We start from the raw sequence: 16052 nt of genomic DNA, 5'->3' as shown, positions 1-16052 counted from the left end.
AGTTTTAACAGTTATTACAATATTCAAATAGTATGTGATTCAAGCGTTGAATGTGGCACTGAAACTGTTCATGGCTATTATTTTCTGCAAATCAAGTAGTTTTAAAAACATGCATTTACTCAAATAACTATTTAGAAAATAGAGATAAGGACTGTGTCCAAATTTAATACCCACTAAATGCCAGATTTGGTTAAATTGGAGGGTTTGGCAGATAACTAAATTGAGGTCAATAGCCAGTTTTCCAGTAAATCACTTGAAATAACAGGATGACCCTCGCTGTCCACTTAACCCAGCATGGTGACGACACATCAAAGACTCACTAGTTTTAAGCTTTCTTCTCCATGCTGTCTGTTGATGTTTTTATCGTGAGGAGAAGATAAATGAAGCAATGTAATTATTATTTTTTCTTGAAAGAGTTCAGAATATCTGTAAATCTGTTCATAAAAGTGATGAACAAGAATTTGCATACTAGCAAGTTTAATTGAGTTTATTTAAATTATGCATGACTCAATTTTCTGGGCAGTATAAAATGAGCTACTTTAAAAAATACAATTTCACTGTATAATCTGATTTTCCTTTAGTAAATTAACCCAAAAATTGCTTTAAAAGTAGAAGTTATTCTTTAAAAAAAAAAGAAGTTTGTTGTCCACATTTTTTAATGGTGAAATGTTCAAAATCATTGAGGTTCTTGCTGTCTTATTTATTGACCTCAGGAGTTTTGGAAGTAAAATAGACATCAGCCAGCATCTAACAGTTGTTTTGTCCTTCACATGTTCAGGGATGATAGCCTTTCAGGAAGTGACATCACGTCCAAGCTGGAGCCAGCCTTCCTATCGGGACTTCGCTGCAGTCAGCCGTTAATCAGGGCCAAGTTTTTCGAGGTGTTCGACACCTCCATGAAGCGCCGCGTCTATGAGAGGCTACTTTACATCTGCTGTTCTCAAAACTGGGAGGCGATGGGCAGCCACTTCTGGATCAAGCAGTGCATAGAGGTAAAACTGTACTGCTTCTCTTCATTTTTTTTATATAATGACAAAGAAGCAGGGATACCTGTTTTTCTTTTTTTAAGGCTATCAGGCTTGACTTAATCGTCTTACGTTTTTCTACCTGTTTGTGCCTTTGTTAGCTGTTGCTAGCAGTGTGTGAGAGAAACACCATCATCGGCACCAGCTGCCAGGGATCCATGCTGCCTTCTATCACAAACGTCATTAACCTGGCTGACAGCCATGACCGTGCTGCTTTTGCCATGGCGACACATGTCAAACAGGAGCTGCGTGAGAGGGAAAACAGTGAGACGAAAGAGGAGGTGGGAGAAGCAGCTGTTTGTTTTTCTCATAAATGATCACGTGAGAAGTGCGTTTCTTACTGTGAATCTAAGAAAAGACTAGAACCTCAACTTTTGACTCGTACCCCTCATCTTTAAAATCTGTGCTGTCCAATCCCTCTTCCATTACCGTCCATTAGTGACATTAAGTGTGACATTAAAAACGTTACTGTTTACTCAAGCGTACTCTTAAATTGAATACTTACCTGCTGTACTCTACTGCCCTTATTTTTAACAACTTTTTCTTTATTATTTTACCTTATTTCTTATCATTTTATTTAATTTATTTGTTATTTAAGCATACTCTTAAATCAGCAACTTGTGCTTTCTATTATTTTACCTTCTTTTCTCATAATTTTATTTCATTTTATTTGTTATTTACTGTCTAATTATGTCTTGCCGCTTTTAATGTCGATGTAAAGCACTTTGAACTACCTTGTGTTGAATTGTGCTATATAAATAAACTTGCCGTGCCTTGCCTTGCCTTGCCTTAAAGCTCATGATTGTTTCTGCTTTGCTCTTTTTCTTCTCCTGCAGGATGTAGAGATTGACATAGAACTAGCACCTGGAGACCAGACAGCCATTCCCAAGACTAAGGAGCAGGCCGAGAGAGACACAGGCAATCAGCTACATATGCTCACTAACCGTCATGACAAGTTCCTCGATTCATTACGGGAGGTGAAGGTAGGGTTCTGGAAACGGTTCTTACGAGATGTATTTTGATAAACCTGGAAGGAAACGATTATAAATCTATTAATAATTTATTGAATTAGTTCAAGTTTAAAATATTTTTCTCAATCCACTACCGTGTTTTATTGTTATTCACGCTATAAAACAAAGAAGAAGGTTTTGCATTGACACTGGGATAATTGAATAAGAATTAGCTGTCGAGTATGATGGTAAATCAGCGCTCCTTTGGAGGCCTGAAGGGAACTGCTGCTCATCGGCCGCTGCTTTGCTGGAGAGTAAATTTGAATTATTCTCGACTCTTTGTTAGACGGGGGCTCTTCTGAACGCTTTGGTCCAGCTCTGTCACATCGCAACACCTTTGGCTGAAAGGACTTGGGTGCAGCTCTTCCCTCGCCTCTGGAAGATCTTGTCTGATAGACAGCAGCATGTGAGTATGATTGCTAGGATCTATCTTGCTGCGACACGTAAGGAAGTCATTAAAGGTTAAATTAAAATTTTCAAACTACAAAAGGTTTGGCTCTTCAAACAACTTTTTAAAAGATTCTTTTGTATTGTTTATTTGACACATCCAGCATTTTTGGTCGCTACACATCAACTCATCCACTATTCTTTTATCTGTGACATAAGCAAGCAGGGTATATGTCACTCTGTCCCATCAAGATTGATGTTAAATATATTAATTTATGCTGAATACAAAATATGACAGCTGATGGAAGGAAAGTTTGTATGAGTTTAATAAACCAGATGCACGTAGAGTATTTTGCCACTCGTTCAGATGCCTTGATTTGAAGTGATTAAACTCTTGAACAGCTGACAGATGCAGCCACCAGTAAGATTCAAAATAAGATTTTTTATTTATGAGAGACCAGAGGTCACAAATATGTCACATCTGTTTTATTATGATGGCTGCCATACTTTGAAATTACATGAGTCTATTTTTTTTATTTTCAAACTATGGTAAAAAAAAAAAAAAGTCTCTTTTTCCCTACTCAGGCTTTTATATGCCTAGATTAGATATTTCAAATGAATGACAGAAAATCATATTCTTCTCAGCAAGCGATGTGATGACATATTCTCCACCGCCAGTCTAATTAAAGTGACCATCAAGGCATAAATTGCTCACTGCTGTCAACGGACACTGTAAATTATATTAATTACCCATACATCAGTGTGTGTCAGTCAATGATTTTGAGAGCACTAAACCTTTGATCACTCTCAAAATCTATTCTGTTCAAATGCGGCCACTCTGAGAGGCTCGGAAAGCACCGAGTGACCTTGAGGAACTTGTTGGCCGCCTTTCTTGTGGCTGCACGCAATTAGTCACTGGTCCCTTTCCAGTCCTTTTCACTTGTCATCTTTTGGCATCTCTTTTCCCGTTTCACAGCTCTCTTACTGGAAAACGGCATCATGTTGCATCCCGTACATGCAACACAACGCCTTTATCAATACGCCATATCATAACGCTGCTGCTGAAGTAAAAAGTATGTAGTAGTTGATCTCTCTCTTCTCCTCAGGCTTTGTCTGGTGAAATGAGTCCTTTCCTGTGCAGCGGCAGTCACCAGGCCCAGAGGGACTGCCAGCCCAGTGCCCTCAACTGCTTTGTGGAAGCTATGTCCCAGTGTGTGCCTCCAATTCCCATCCGTCCCTGTGTGCTAAAGTACTTGGGAAAGACACACAATCTCTGGCTGCGCTCCACTCTCATGCTGGAGCAGCAGGCCTTTGAAAAAGGTCTCAGCCTGCACAGCAAACCCAAGCAGAGCACCGAGTTCTATGAACAGGAAAGCATCACGCCACCTCAGCAGGTAAAGTGTCTGTTTATTTTATTTATTTAAATTTTTTTTCAAGTGGGTTATTTCTCTCTTACTGTGTTTGATCAAGACTTCTAAGCAAATCTGGTCTCATGAGGTTTACAGTTAACAGAAGATTGTCCAATTTGTTCTGCTGCCATTCTCATTTTGTCCTATTTCCACGCAGGAGATTCTGGACTCCCTGGCAGAGCTCTACTCGCTGCTCCAGGAGGAAGATATGTGGGCGGGTTTATGGCAGAAAAGGTGCAAGTTTCCTGAGACGGCCACAGCCATTGCTTATGAGCAGCATGGTTTCTTTGAACAGGTGAGTGGAAGATTCAAGAAGACCCTCCGTTCAGTTCAGACCAATCAGTGAAGCATTGCCACAAATAAACCCTTCTTTCAGAAACGTCAGAAAAGTTTTAATTTTGTGCTTTGAAGTGTTGTCAGTATATTATATTTAGCCCGATGCTTTGATACACTAATACTTTGTTACTCTTAAGAGCTTGTATAAGAATTTCCCAATGTCTTTTCAGGCCCAGGAAAGTTATGAGAAAGCGATGGAGAAGGCTAGAAAAGAGCATGAGAGGAGCAACGTGTCCCCAGCTATATTTCCTGAGTACCAGCTGTGGGAGGATCACTGGATACGGTAGGAAATCTGGATATAGACAAGTCCATATTGTGTAGTTAAAACTTAGGAAAAGAAAATCTGTGATACAATTTAAACGCATAAAAGCAATACTTTAAAGCATGAACTATGTGTCCTGTGTCTGCGTCTTCATCTCCAGCTGCTCCAAGGAGTTGAACCAGTGGGAACCTCTGACTGAATACGGCCAATCGAAAGGCCACTCGAACCCTTACCTCGTGCTCGAGTGCGCCTGGAGGGTTTCCAACTGGGCCGCCATGAGGGAGGCTCTGGTGCAGGTGAGCGAACCACAGCCTCCATGTAACTCTGCATGCGTGTCTGCATGTGTACACACATTCTGTTCCAGACTTTTGCAATAAGTCCAACACTTCTGACAACTTTTCACTCCTGTTTTTGTCATGACAATGGGTATGTCAATCAAACGTAACTAACATATTTTATTATATTTCCTTAACATACTGGCTTTAATTGTTCTTTTGAATGTAATGTTTGATTTGGATTCTTTGGTTTCTTTGTTCAGATTGTTCCATAAACTGATTCCTTTCACAGAAACACAATGTTCCATCAATTTAGTCCTGAATCTTGTTTTTTTTTTTTTTTTTTTAAGTTCTCTGTTCCTTTTAAGTTATACTTGCATTCTCTTTTTTCAAATCTTTTCTGAATGTTGATTGGTAAAGTTTTCTTATGAGCTTTAAACATAATTTGCAGAATACTATAATCTACTAATTCATGAAATTTCAACAATTTTAACTGAATGAATAATGGATTTGTTGGATCTCTATATCGTTTTCTACTGATTATTCTTATGGCTCTTTTTTGCAAAATTAAAATTGATATGTTTTACAGGCATATCCCCATACTTCAACACAGTAGGTCAGATATGGAACAATCATAGTTTTATATAAAATGTACAATGCTTTGTTGTCCAAGGAATCCATTACTTTGTGTAACAGAGCAATTATTTTTGATATTTTTATTTTTGTATAATGTACAGGACTGTCTCAGAAAATTAGAATATTGTGATAAAGTTCTTTATTTTCTGTAATACAATTAAAAAAAAAAAAAAAAAATCATACATTCTGGATTTATTACAAATCAACTGAAATATTGCAAGCCTTTTATTATTTTAATATTGCTGATTATGGTTTACAGTTTAAGATTAAGATTCCCAGAATATTCAAATTTTTTGAGATAGAATATTTGAGTTTTCGCGGATGTGACGTCAAATGACACTGCATGCGCGTTCTCCCGTGCCGGCTTCGCTGTTGGCTGCAGTAACCCCGACGGTCGTCGTGGCGCTAATGAGTCTCATTTCTTATTCTTGCCTCGAGCTCCTTTAAGGTGTAAGCCATGATCAGCAATATTAAAATAATAAAAGGCTTGCAATATTTCAGTTGATTTGTAATGAATCCAGAATGTATGACATTTTTGTTTTTGTAATTGCATTACAGAAAATCACAATATTCTAATTTTCTGAGACAGTCCTGTATATGTGATTTCCAATTCAAATTCTCATCCAGCATGACACCCAAAAACTTGGTTTCCCTTACTCTATTAATTTCAATACCATCTATATTAATTGAAGTGTCCGTGTCTCTCCTTCTGTTACTAAATATCATGAAGTTTGTTTTTTCAAGATTCAGCGATAATTTATTTACATCAAACCATGTTTTTATTCTTTAAAATTATTTTTTAACCACATTCAACACCTGTGTTATATCTTCCCCAGAATAACACAAAGTAGTGTCGTCCACAAACAGAATACATTTGAGCAGTTTGGATACATAAAATCATTAATATACAAAATAAACAGTTTTGGCCTGAGGGCCGACCCCTGAGGTACACCACACTTAATATATTGTGATTCAGATTTGACCTTATTTATCTGCACATGCTGCTTTCTATTTTCTAAGTAGCTTGAGACCCATTGATGTGCCACCCCTCTGATACCGTATTTGCTCAGTTTTTTTAGAAGTATGGTATGATCTATCGTATCAAAGGCCTTTTTGAGGTCAACAAAAATACTTACAAAATAATGTCTCTTAGCGATTGCAGTGGAAATTTCTTCAGTTAATTCCATAAGTGCCATTGATGTGGAGTGATTGGTTCTAAATCCATACTGACCATTGCTTAAAATATTGTATCTTAAATAAAGATTAAGATAAATTAATCTAACCTGACTACAAATAATTTCTCTAATATTTTTGAAACTTGTGGAAGCAAGGATACTTATATTGTTTTTTCTTGTGTCTGGTGTATCGCTGTACATCCGGCCCAGGTCCTATCTTAGCGTTAATCATTTTAACTTGATATTGGTGCTGTCCAGCTCCTCCCTAACCTGACACCTCTGGAGAGAATGAGGGTGGAGGCTGTAAAGCCGTTGACGTGCATTTGCAGCTGTTTTGCTGGTGAATTTACTAGCCTCATGTTTCCTAAAACAAAGTGTAGATGGGTGGCAAGTGTGTGATAGTACCTGATGTATAACAAATACTCCTGCTTTGCTCTTTCAAGGAGACTTGGAACCAATCCATCGAGTTGCTCTGTCCTAAGGTGACATCTAATTAAATTGTCTGGATGGCAACACCAACTCCTCTATATCCCTTCCTCCTTATTTCTCTCCTTCCCTCCAGAGCATATTCGCTCCATGCTCTTTAGTGTCGTGGCGCCGCAGTGTTTGGTCTCCTTTGTGGTATTGTTACCCTTTCTGCCTTCCTTTTCTTTGTTCCTCACTCCATAGCTCAGGCTATGGCAAATATTTATGACAGCCGCATGCGTGAATAATTACCACCACATCTGCTGCGGGGTGATTGGTTTTATGATGGAGAAGAAGAGTGAGGCTTTCAGTTTCCTGCCCATCCTCCAGCTCAGAGGCGAAGTCCAAATGTCCCTGCTTTCAATTAAAAGCCCCTTCTTGATAAGGGCGGTCTTGTCTTGAGGATATTCATCAAGGGTCAAACCCTGATAGGTGTGCTTTGACCAATCACTGTAATTTGCTCTGACACCGGAAAAGCTAATATAAACACAGACACCTATGTTTTGCGTCTTTCCTGCCCTTCTTGTTGGCCTTTTTCCCTTCTCTGCCCTTCTCAATCACTTAAACATTAAACAGCAAACCACAAGTGTTATGTGGAGGAGGAGGCTCCCCGCGGCTATTTTTTGTTTCGTGTTAATGCGCCCGGCGTTTTAATCAAAGGTAAGACCTTTTCCAGTCCCCTTCTCTTCTCCTCCTCTGTGCCAGACTTTATTAGTCATTTTTCTAAAAGTCGAGCTGAAACCGTTCAAAGAATGAACCGCGAGCATTGTTGTTGTGTATTTGTCTAAGTAGTAAATTATGCAAGGAAAATTACACCGGCCCCTTCCCCTCAGATGTTTTCATTTCATTAAAACAGTCACATGGTAGTGCAGCGAAGAGTGCAGGCAATTCAGCTTTACAACAACAACGCACAGAAAAACAGCTCGCTTAACACTTAACCATGCCATTTCAGAGCGACTACGCCACTGATTACAAGCATTTCAAAGTCGATCCCTTCACCTGGAACTATCCTGGAATCATACCTTTTTAATTCGGCACTCTTGAGACATTGTCAAACCACTTTTGGAACATAATCAAACGTCATGACATTTTCCAGTATTAATTGTTTATGACGACACATAAGGAATGTAAACATTAATTTTGAAGTTACTTAGTTATAAAACATGTGGAAAAAGTTGACCCGTCTGGATTTTGTCTGTTTGTTCTTCTTTTTCATCTCTGCATGTCTTCGTGTGGCGCTGCCTGCTTAGATATTTCATTAATGCTTTCAAATAATCAAGAAGTGAGACGAGGCCGTTTTCCTGCAGGAGAACAAGGAACACTTTGATTTTCCGGGACATGGCAGATGGCAGTACAACAGAAAACTGAGAGAAACTCAATTTACATTTCTGCTCCTAGGACGAACAGAGAACCCAACGAGTCCCGTTTCCAAGAGCAGCAGTGCTATTGTAGGTTATTTCTTATGCATGTGGTTAAAATATACATGCCAACAATGAACCCAGCCTTGTGTGACCCGCTACAAACGATAATGGCAGTTACTGGTGTTTGCAGTGTCCTTGAAAAAACAATTATGCAAGTTGAATTTTTAAAAGAGGCCAATAACTGTATTTTATCACGACCGCTCTGTTATGAGTCAGGAGCGGGGTGCTGCCAGGGTCTTGTTCACAAGTGAGGGACGCCTGGAGCAGGAAATTTGCAGCTGGATCGGTGCAGGCATGGATGGATGGATGGATGGAGGGATGGATGGATGGATGGATGGATAATCTTTTGCATCTTAAAATTGATGCTGCAAATATGTTAATTGACTTGGTGTGTGACTTGCAGGTGGAAAGTAGCTGCCCCAAAGAGATGGCTTGGAAGGTGAACATGCACCGTGGCTACCTGGCCATCTGCAACCCAGAAGAGCAGCAGCTCAACTTCATAGAGCGGCTGGTGGAGATGGCCTCCAGCCTGACCATACGCGAGTGGAGGAGGCTGCCTCACATTGTGTCCCACGTGCACACGCCGCTGCTGCAGGTCGGTATACAAACTGCACTGAGTTTCACTGCTGGGAGGCCGGATTTGGATTTATTGTGGTCACCAGAAATATCAAGAGAAGCGAAACCAGTTTATTGTGATAAGTACTCAAGAAGACAAATGTCAAGAGATCATAAGTAGCTCAGAGACATTGTTGCCGTTGAGCCACACTGATAATGGCCTCTATCTCTTTCTCCCACTCAATTTTGTAAAATTGAGATAGAATTGAAGGAGATAGAGTGAATAGAGCTGGGCAACATGCGGCGAGGAAGAAGAAAGAAAGCTGGTTTAGAATTTCTGTAATTACTTCCCTGCCATCAGATAACATTTGATTAAATACCTATAGAAGAATTACATTTACATGATGAATGGGGTGGTCTGAATGAAGGTTAGAAGCGGACCATCAGCTGATATTAACAGATAATTGTGAAAAATATTGTGCCGCCTAATTGATTTTGTTTTGGGAGATTTAATTTCAGCAGAGAGGGTGGGGGGGCTGAATCCCCAGCAAAGCCCCAATTCAGTACATTTATCTAAGAAGGATTCTCGAATGCTGTGACTATTTCCTTAATGTGTGGATGTTTGTTTGCTCACATACTTAAAGTGCAATTATTTATCCAAACCCTGAGAAAGTAAGGCATTTCTAGCTCTAGCCAGACACAGCGTGTCGTAAATCTCCGTCCCAAACTCCGTATCCCTGCCGCAGAACTCTGTGAGCCACAGAGAGCCAGAATCCCAGACTCTGCAAATACTCTGGGCTTCAAATTCCATTTGAATCAAGTTATCATCAAATCCCAACTCTCAGCAGTAACTGACGATCAATGGATTATCACCCCTCGCTATCGATTATGAGGTCTGGCATTAATATTGATTGATGAGTAGTTCTAATAGAATGATTGATTATATGTTCACAAAGCTGCTCTGGACCAATCAATGTGGCTTCTTTTCAGGGAATGAAATAGAAACTCTCGCTTATCATTTTCACATTTTCCCATCCCCCTGTCCTTTCTTTTATTTTCTCCTCCCTTCCTTCTTCTTCTGTGCCACATCAGAGCAGATTAACTATTGAAGTAAAGATGGAAGACAGTAATTTGCCCTGCAAGATGAATTTGATGGTGCTGCACTCAGTTTCCAACACAAAAGTTCTTTCCTTAACAGTTTTAATGCATGCAGGTACACTAAAATAGTCAGTCGGATTGGTTTCTACTGTGAGTTTTTTATTTTTTCTTGAGTGATTCTTTGGCTGTTTCTTAGGAAGTCGTTGTTTGTCATCTTAGATGTTGCATAAAGGTTCTGCATCGGTGGCAGAAAGGAATGAGATGCGAAGTAGCTCCTGATTTCTTATTTTTTCTCCCTAAAGCAACACCAATCGGTTAAACTACCAACATGCCAACCCATCGTGGAATAAACAGCATATATTAGACAAAGCTGAGTCTTTTGTACCTAAAATTCCCAGAGAGTTAGGGAAAAATGGTCGCAGGGGAGGTGCCATGGAAGCAGACTTTTACGTCGACGTATATCATTTCATGCAATACAGCTCCATTCAGTAATACTTTAATCATAGCTGAAGGGAATTTATGTTGCAAGACTGAAGGAAAAGATTGAGGAACTTCCATCGCTGTGAAATGCCTGCTTTGACTACCACAAATCCTGTATTGTGCTCTTTACTGGGATGTGATTGACACCAGCTCCTCTGTAGTAGAAAAGGAAGATTTTATTCTCCCATCAGCAATAGAGCCACAGCAGAGAGGACCGATTCTGTATGTCAGTGACGAGTAATGTAATCTGCAGAGCTGGTATTATACTGCTCGGTCTCAGCCTGATGCCGTTCTGAACACATGCTGAAATATATAGTTTACGTTCCTTCAGATGTTGAAGTACCAGAGAAAATGCAAAAATGCAGGTTTTAATCACCAAACTCAAAGTTCCACTGCATGGTTTGTCCGCATTATATAAAACAAATGTAGCACATGAAAAGAAAATATAAGTGTTTTTTGGTCGTAGTGGAGTTAAAAATTGATGTTCAGGGACCTCATTTATAAAAGAGTGTGTAGGATTCATACTAAAAGTGCACGTAAACCCAAAAGCCGAAAATGGCGGGTTCCATACCATCCAATGGCGGATTTATAAAACCGTGTGCACGCACACTTGCACGCAATGTTCGCTTTATAAATCACAGTCCAGCTGGAAGGTTGCGCAGGTGAATTTGCCTCATATCCCGCCCTCTACACGCCCACTTCATACCATAAATGGGCAATGCAAAGTAGTTCATGACTGTATTTGCATATAAATGAGCCTGCTGAGCATGCGCAGCGGCTTCCTGCAGCCTGTTTCTGCTGCTCGTCAGGATGAAGGAGACGTGTCGAGCCACCGTGCCACTAAATTTCACGGAGACTGAGATCGAGATGTTGTGGATGAGGTGGAGGCCAGGAAAACGACATTATTTGGTGGTCACAGTAAAAGTAGAAAAAGTATATAGATAGTATAAAATAAAGCGAGTGAGTGGCAGTACGCCGTTGCTGCGCTAAACGCCGTGAGTGCCACGGACAGATGGTGCAGAAAAAAAAGAAGTTGTGTGTTTTGAAGGTGGAGGCCAAGAGTTATGGAGCCCCTAAAGGGACACAGATTTTTTTTATATATATAATGAGTTTTACATGCACGCGTGAAACCTTTAAGGCTGATTTATGGTTCCGCGTTACACCAACGCAGAGCCTACGGCGTAGGTGCGCGTCGCCTGGTACCCTACGGCGTAGGCTCTGCGTCGTTTTAACGCGGAACCATAAATCAGGCTTACGCGCGCGCATAAAGGTTTCACACGCACGTAAAACTCATTATGTATATATTAAAAAAAATCTGTGTCCCTTTAGGGGCTCCGTAGAGTGGCCCGGCACTATTTGTTCTGTCCTCAGTCACTCTACGGTTGGAAGCGGCCGGTGGGTGAAGAGGAGGTTCCCGGCGTGTCCTGACTGACCTTTGATATGTGATGACATTAAGAGTATGACATGAATCGGGCTTCATCTCACCGCCTGCGTCGCCAGTTCCCCATTAGTTTTTTCTTTTTAAATCCCAACCTTTGCGTAGAAGGTGGCTTGCGCATCTTTCAAGCCCTGTTTTGTGCGCAAGCGAGCTTTATAAATGAGGCCCCAGTTGATTTTAAAAACCATCTTTTCACAGAAGGCTCAGAATATCAAATGCGAGTGGTGCAGCTTCTTTTCTCTCATGCTGTAAAAGAACGCCTCCTGTGGTATTTCTGCACGGGTTGGCAATTGGTCGATAAACTGAAAAGCTCAGATCGTCCAGATTCCACAAAAATATCCATGATGTCAGGAATTCCATCACAATCTTGAGGCAATTTTCCACAAAACTCATGAAGTCCATCTCATTTATTCATCCAGAGTGCAGGTTTAACACTTGAGGCAGAGTCTTACTTATCATCGTTTTAAGAGATACCTCTGTCCCTGTCTATTACCGCCTTTAACATTGCCTGTGTTGAAAAGAAGCGTACGATGCTGCTGTTTGTCGTTGGTCACTGGTTTACATCATGCAAAGTGTGTGTTTTTTAGTCATGTGAGATTTTGACAATTTCCTTGTCTTTTTTTTCTTTTTTTCAGTCAGTATTTCATAATACAGCCATTGTGTCGTCCAAAGGAAATTTCCCATTGGGAAATTAAAGTTTGTTTTATTTTATGATGTTTGAAAAAGTGTTCCTTTTCCCCCCAGAGCTTTTATAAACCACCTTTCTTGAAGGTTAATGCATGTGTAATTTGATCAGCCTTGTTTGCGGTGGCTTTCAGTCCCTGTAATTGAGTACAAGTCCTAAGTGAGGAGGAGGCCTTCATCACTATCTCAGTTTCTGTATCTGTCAAAACAGTAACAGTGCTTTTATTCCACCTTCTGTTACAACATTCATATAATCAGTTTAGCATTCTTATAGATTGCTATATAGTTCATTTTTTCCATTAACACAGCAGTCTTGCAGTTTTTCTCCCCATTCTTCTTTCATTCTCCTCATGTCACATTTCCCGTGCAACCTCTCTAGCTCTTAATTAAAGGACAATTTTCATTGGCAGTAAAAATTCAAAATACCCTAAAGCAAGTGTGATTTTTCTTTTCTTTTTTTTGGTTGACAAAAAAAAAGCAAACAAAAGATGAAGCAGAAGCTTTCATCTAATATTGACAGGATTAAAATGACCTTTTAAAACCAGAGTATAAAGCAGCTATGACAAAAATTTGGATTTGCAACAAAAATGATTGTCAGCATGAGAAACATACTTGTCTCGGGCTTCATTGCAAGTGTAAATATTATTCATTTTTTTCTTCCAATCATCATTTCTCCTCAGGCAGCGCAGCAGATTATTGAGCTGCAAGAAGCGGCTCAGATTAACGCGGGGCTTCAACCCGCCAACCTGGGCCGCAACACAAGCCTCCACGATATGAAGACGGTGGTGAAAACCTGGAGGAATCGACTCCCCATCGTTTCTGATGACCTCTCCCACTGGAGCAGCATATTCATGTGGCGCCAACACCACTACCAAGGTACGGTGTAACATCTCACTGCGCCGCATGTGATGCCAGTAAATATACTGAGGTGTTTTTGTTTTTTTTAGACACATTTTGCAGGATGCCGCACTCAAGCAGACACTCTCAGATTGCCGTATTGGTTTCTGCGAATTCCAGGAAGGTGTCTTCTTTAAAAGGCCACATTGTGCAGAACCCCCTGAGGGTGTCTGCATTTCCAAATGTCATCCCACTAAAGCACACACTCTCTCTCCGCAGGATATGAGACACACACACAGTCACACAGTCACACACACACACACACACACACACACACACACACACACACACACACACACACACACGTGTATCTCGCTCAGCGCTCGACTTTCTCCAGCGGTGACTTTGAAACCATTCAGAGAGGCAGTCACTGCAAAATGTGATGTCTCAAGCAACTTAAGCCCCAACTTGCACTATGAGGGCTGCAATAATGATAGAATTGTTCAGCAGCGCCACGCCAGTCAGATCTACTTCATTTATATGTGACAGCCTTCAAACTTAAATCGAAATGGAATTTTCTTGATGAAATTCATCGCCATGGCTCATTTACTGTTCAATATGTGTAATGTCCCCAGTGCCCTCCCCCGCGTTATGACAGGAGAGCTCCCAGAATGCTAGAAGATCCCCACTCTTCACCCTGCTCCTCCATCACTTTGTCACCTGCAGCACCTCTGTTCTTCCCCCAAAAAAGAATCCACTATTTATTCCTGTTGTGTTTCTTTCTGCAGCTATAGTGACGGCGTATGAGACAAACACGCAACATGATCCAAACAACAACAATGCCATGTTGGGAGTTCACGCCTCAGCGTCTGCTATCATTCAGTACGGCAAGATAGGACGCAAACAGGTACCGGTCCAGCCGCACAGGCTTGCTTCAGTTAAAAACAAGTAATAGAGACACATGAATACATGAATGAATCGTTGTCTTTCAGTGTTTGTTTTTATAAAAGCATGTCGTCCTGTTTCCTCAGGGATTGGTGAATGTGGCTCTGGACATCCTGAGTCGCATCCATACCATCCCTACAGTGCCCATCGTTGACTGTTTCCAGAAGATCAGACAGCAGGTCAAGTGTTACTTGCAGCTGGCTGGTGTCATGGGCAAGAACGAATGCATGCAGGTGAGCTGGAAGAAGTTCCTTCTAATACCTTAGCCTGTAAAACTCATGTCTTCACCTTTTGATGTAAACAAATTTGATGCCCCTAACATGAATACTGTGGTTGTTTCTGTCAGCAGAAGCTGAAAGCATAGTTAAAGGCTACTTTGAGTTATAATTATTAAGAAGCTTTTGGGCTGGCTGGCGGTGACAGGTTATAATAGTGAGACTTAAAGGACTGTAACTTAGGAGCTTTCTCTTAAGCCCATGGAGTGCCCTGATTAATAGAAGCTGCTCAGCACACCACAAGTCATTAAAAGTGCCAGTAGAAACTCTTCTCTCTCGCTCCCTTTCTCTCCTCTCTATCTCATCTCGGGTTCTCTCCGTCTCCTTCTCCTTCCACACATCGTTTGTCACAGCGGTACAGGGGAGACACCTAATCAGAGACTCGCCGTAATGGAAGTTTAGCTCCCTTAACACCTTTTTTCTTACTTCTTAATGAACAGTGAGCCGCGTGTTTGTTTTTCTGGTCTTATTATCAATCCGTCTGAAATGAAATGCGACTGTATTTAATCTCTTTTGCACAGATTTTCCTGCAGATTTGTTTGAAGTTGTTCTTGTCTTTTGTAGGGTTTAGAGGTGATTGAGTCGACCAACCTGAAGTACTTCACCAAGGAGATGACTGCTGAGTTTTATGCTCTTAAGGGCATGTTCTTGGCACAAATCAACAAGTATGTCCGCAACCTTTTCCACCTTTCACAATCTTCACCAGCTTTGCACTATCCTATCACTTTTATCGCCCACTTTTCATTTGGGTTTTTTTCCCCCTTACATCTAATTCTGACTGTCACCATTCTTTGATTTGATGCATGCTCCTGTCCTGACACTGTTTGTGGTCCCCTAAGTCTGTGGTCGTTTCATCTAACCTCTTTCTAGCTGTCATATTTGTGTCACTTCTCACCTCAAAGGTGGCAGCTCTGAGATGATGTTTCTCGTGAACCCATCCGACGTACCTCTGTCAGGTTGCCACATTGCAAATAATTAGTATTTTGCTGCGGGGTTAGCCTTCGGAGCATCTGTCTGTGCTCTCCCGAGTCGTGTGCAGCCAGGGGCCCGCGTTCTCTCACTCCCTTCCCTCTCGGCGCCATCTTTCCAGCCATCATCTTTGACGTTACACAGTGTCCTGAGGGTTAAAAGACAAATTGAGGGAGGCTTATTAAATGTATATGCAGCTCAATAATTAACTGAAGGCAATTTGCAGGAATCTCTGGTATCAGCAGAACTTGCCTCCACCTCAGCAGGGTTTATTACAATCATTAAGTTTCTCCTACACCGGGGGAGAATTAACAGCAGAGTGGAGGTTAGGGGCTCGGGGGTTCGTGAACATTCGCGTGTGCATGCAACC

General features: G+C 41.0%; 1 protein-coding gene across 1 annotated transcript in view; it reads left to right on the top strand.

Annotated features, from left to right (window-relative positions):
- The window catches only part of trrap (transformation/transcription domain-associated protein), a 76076-nt gene that overhangs the window by 38989 nt on the left and 21035 nt on the right, over nucleotides 1-16052 (top strand). The window contains 13 exon segments of the mRNA XM_061708212.1: nucleotides 779-992; nucleotides 1127-1306; nucleotides 1862-2008; nucleotides 2322-2441; nucleotides 3529-3816; nucleotides 3989-4126; nucleotides 4338-4450; nucleotides 4590-4725; nucleotides 8805-8996; nucleotides 13337-13532; nucleotides 14282-14400; nucleotides 14525-14671; nucleotides 15278-15378. Coding sequence (XP_061564196.1) covers nucleotides 779-992; nucleotides 1127-1306; nucleotides 1862-2008; nucleotides 2322-2441; nucleotides 3529-3816; nucleotides 3989-4126; nucleotides 4338-4450; nucleotides 4590-4725; nucleotides 8805-8996; nucleotides 13337-13532; nucleotides 14282-14400; nucleotides 14525-14671; nucleotides 15278-15378 — 2091 coding nt within the window.

Source organism: Cololabis saira, chromosome 19 (assembly GCF_033807715.1).
Source record: "Cololabis saira isolate AMF1-May2022 chromosome 19, fColSai1.1, whole genome shotgun sequence".
NCBI classification, from domain to species: Eukaryota; Metazoa; Chordata; class Actinopteri; order Beloniformes; family Belonidae; genus Cololabis; species Cololabis saira.
Note: the sequence above shows the minus strand (reverse complement) of the source record. Positions and strands in the feature narration are given on the sequence as shown.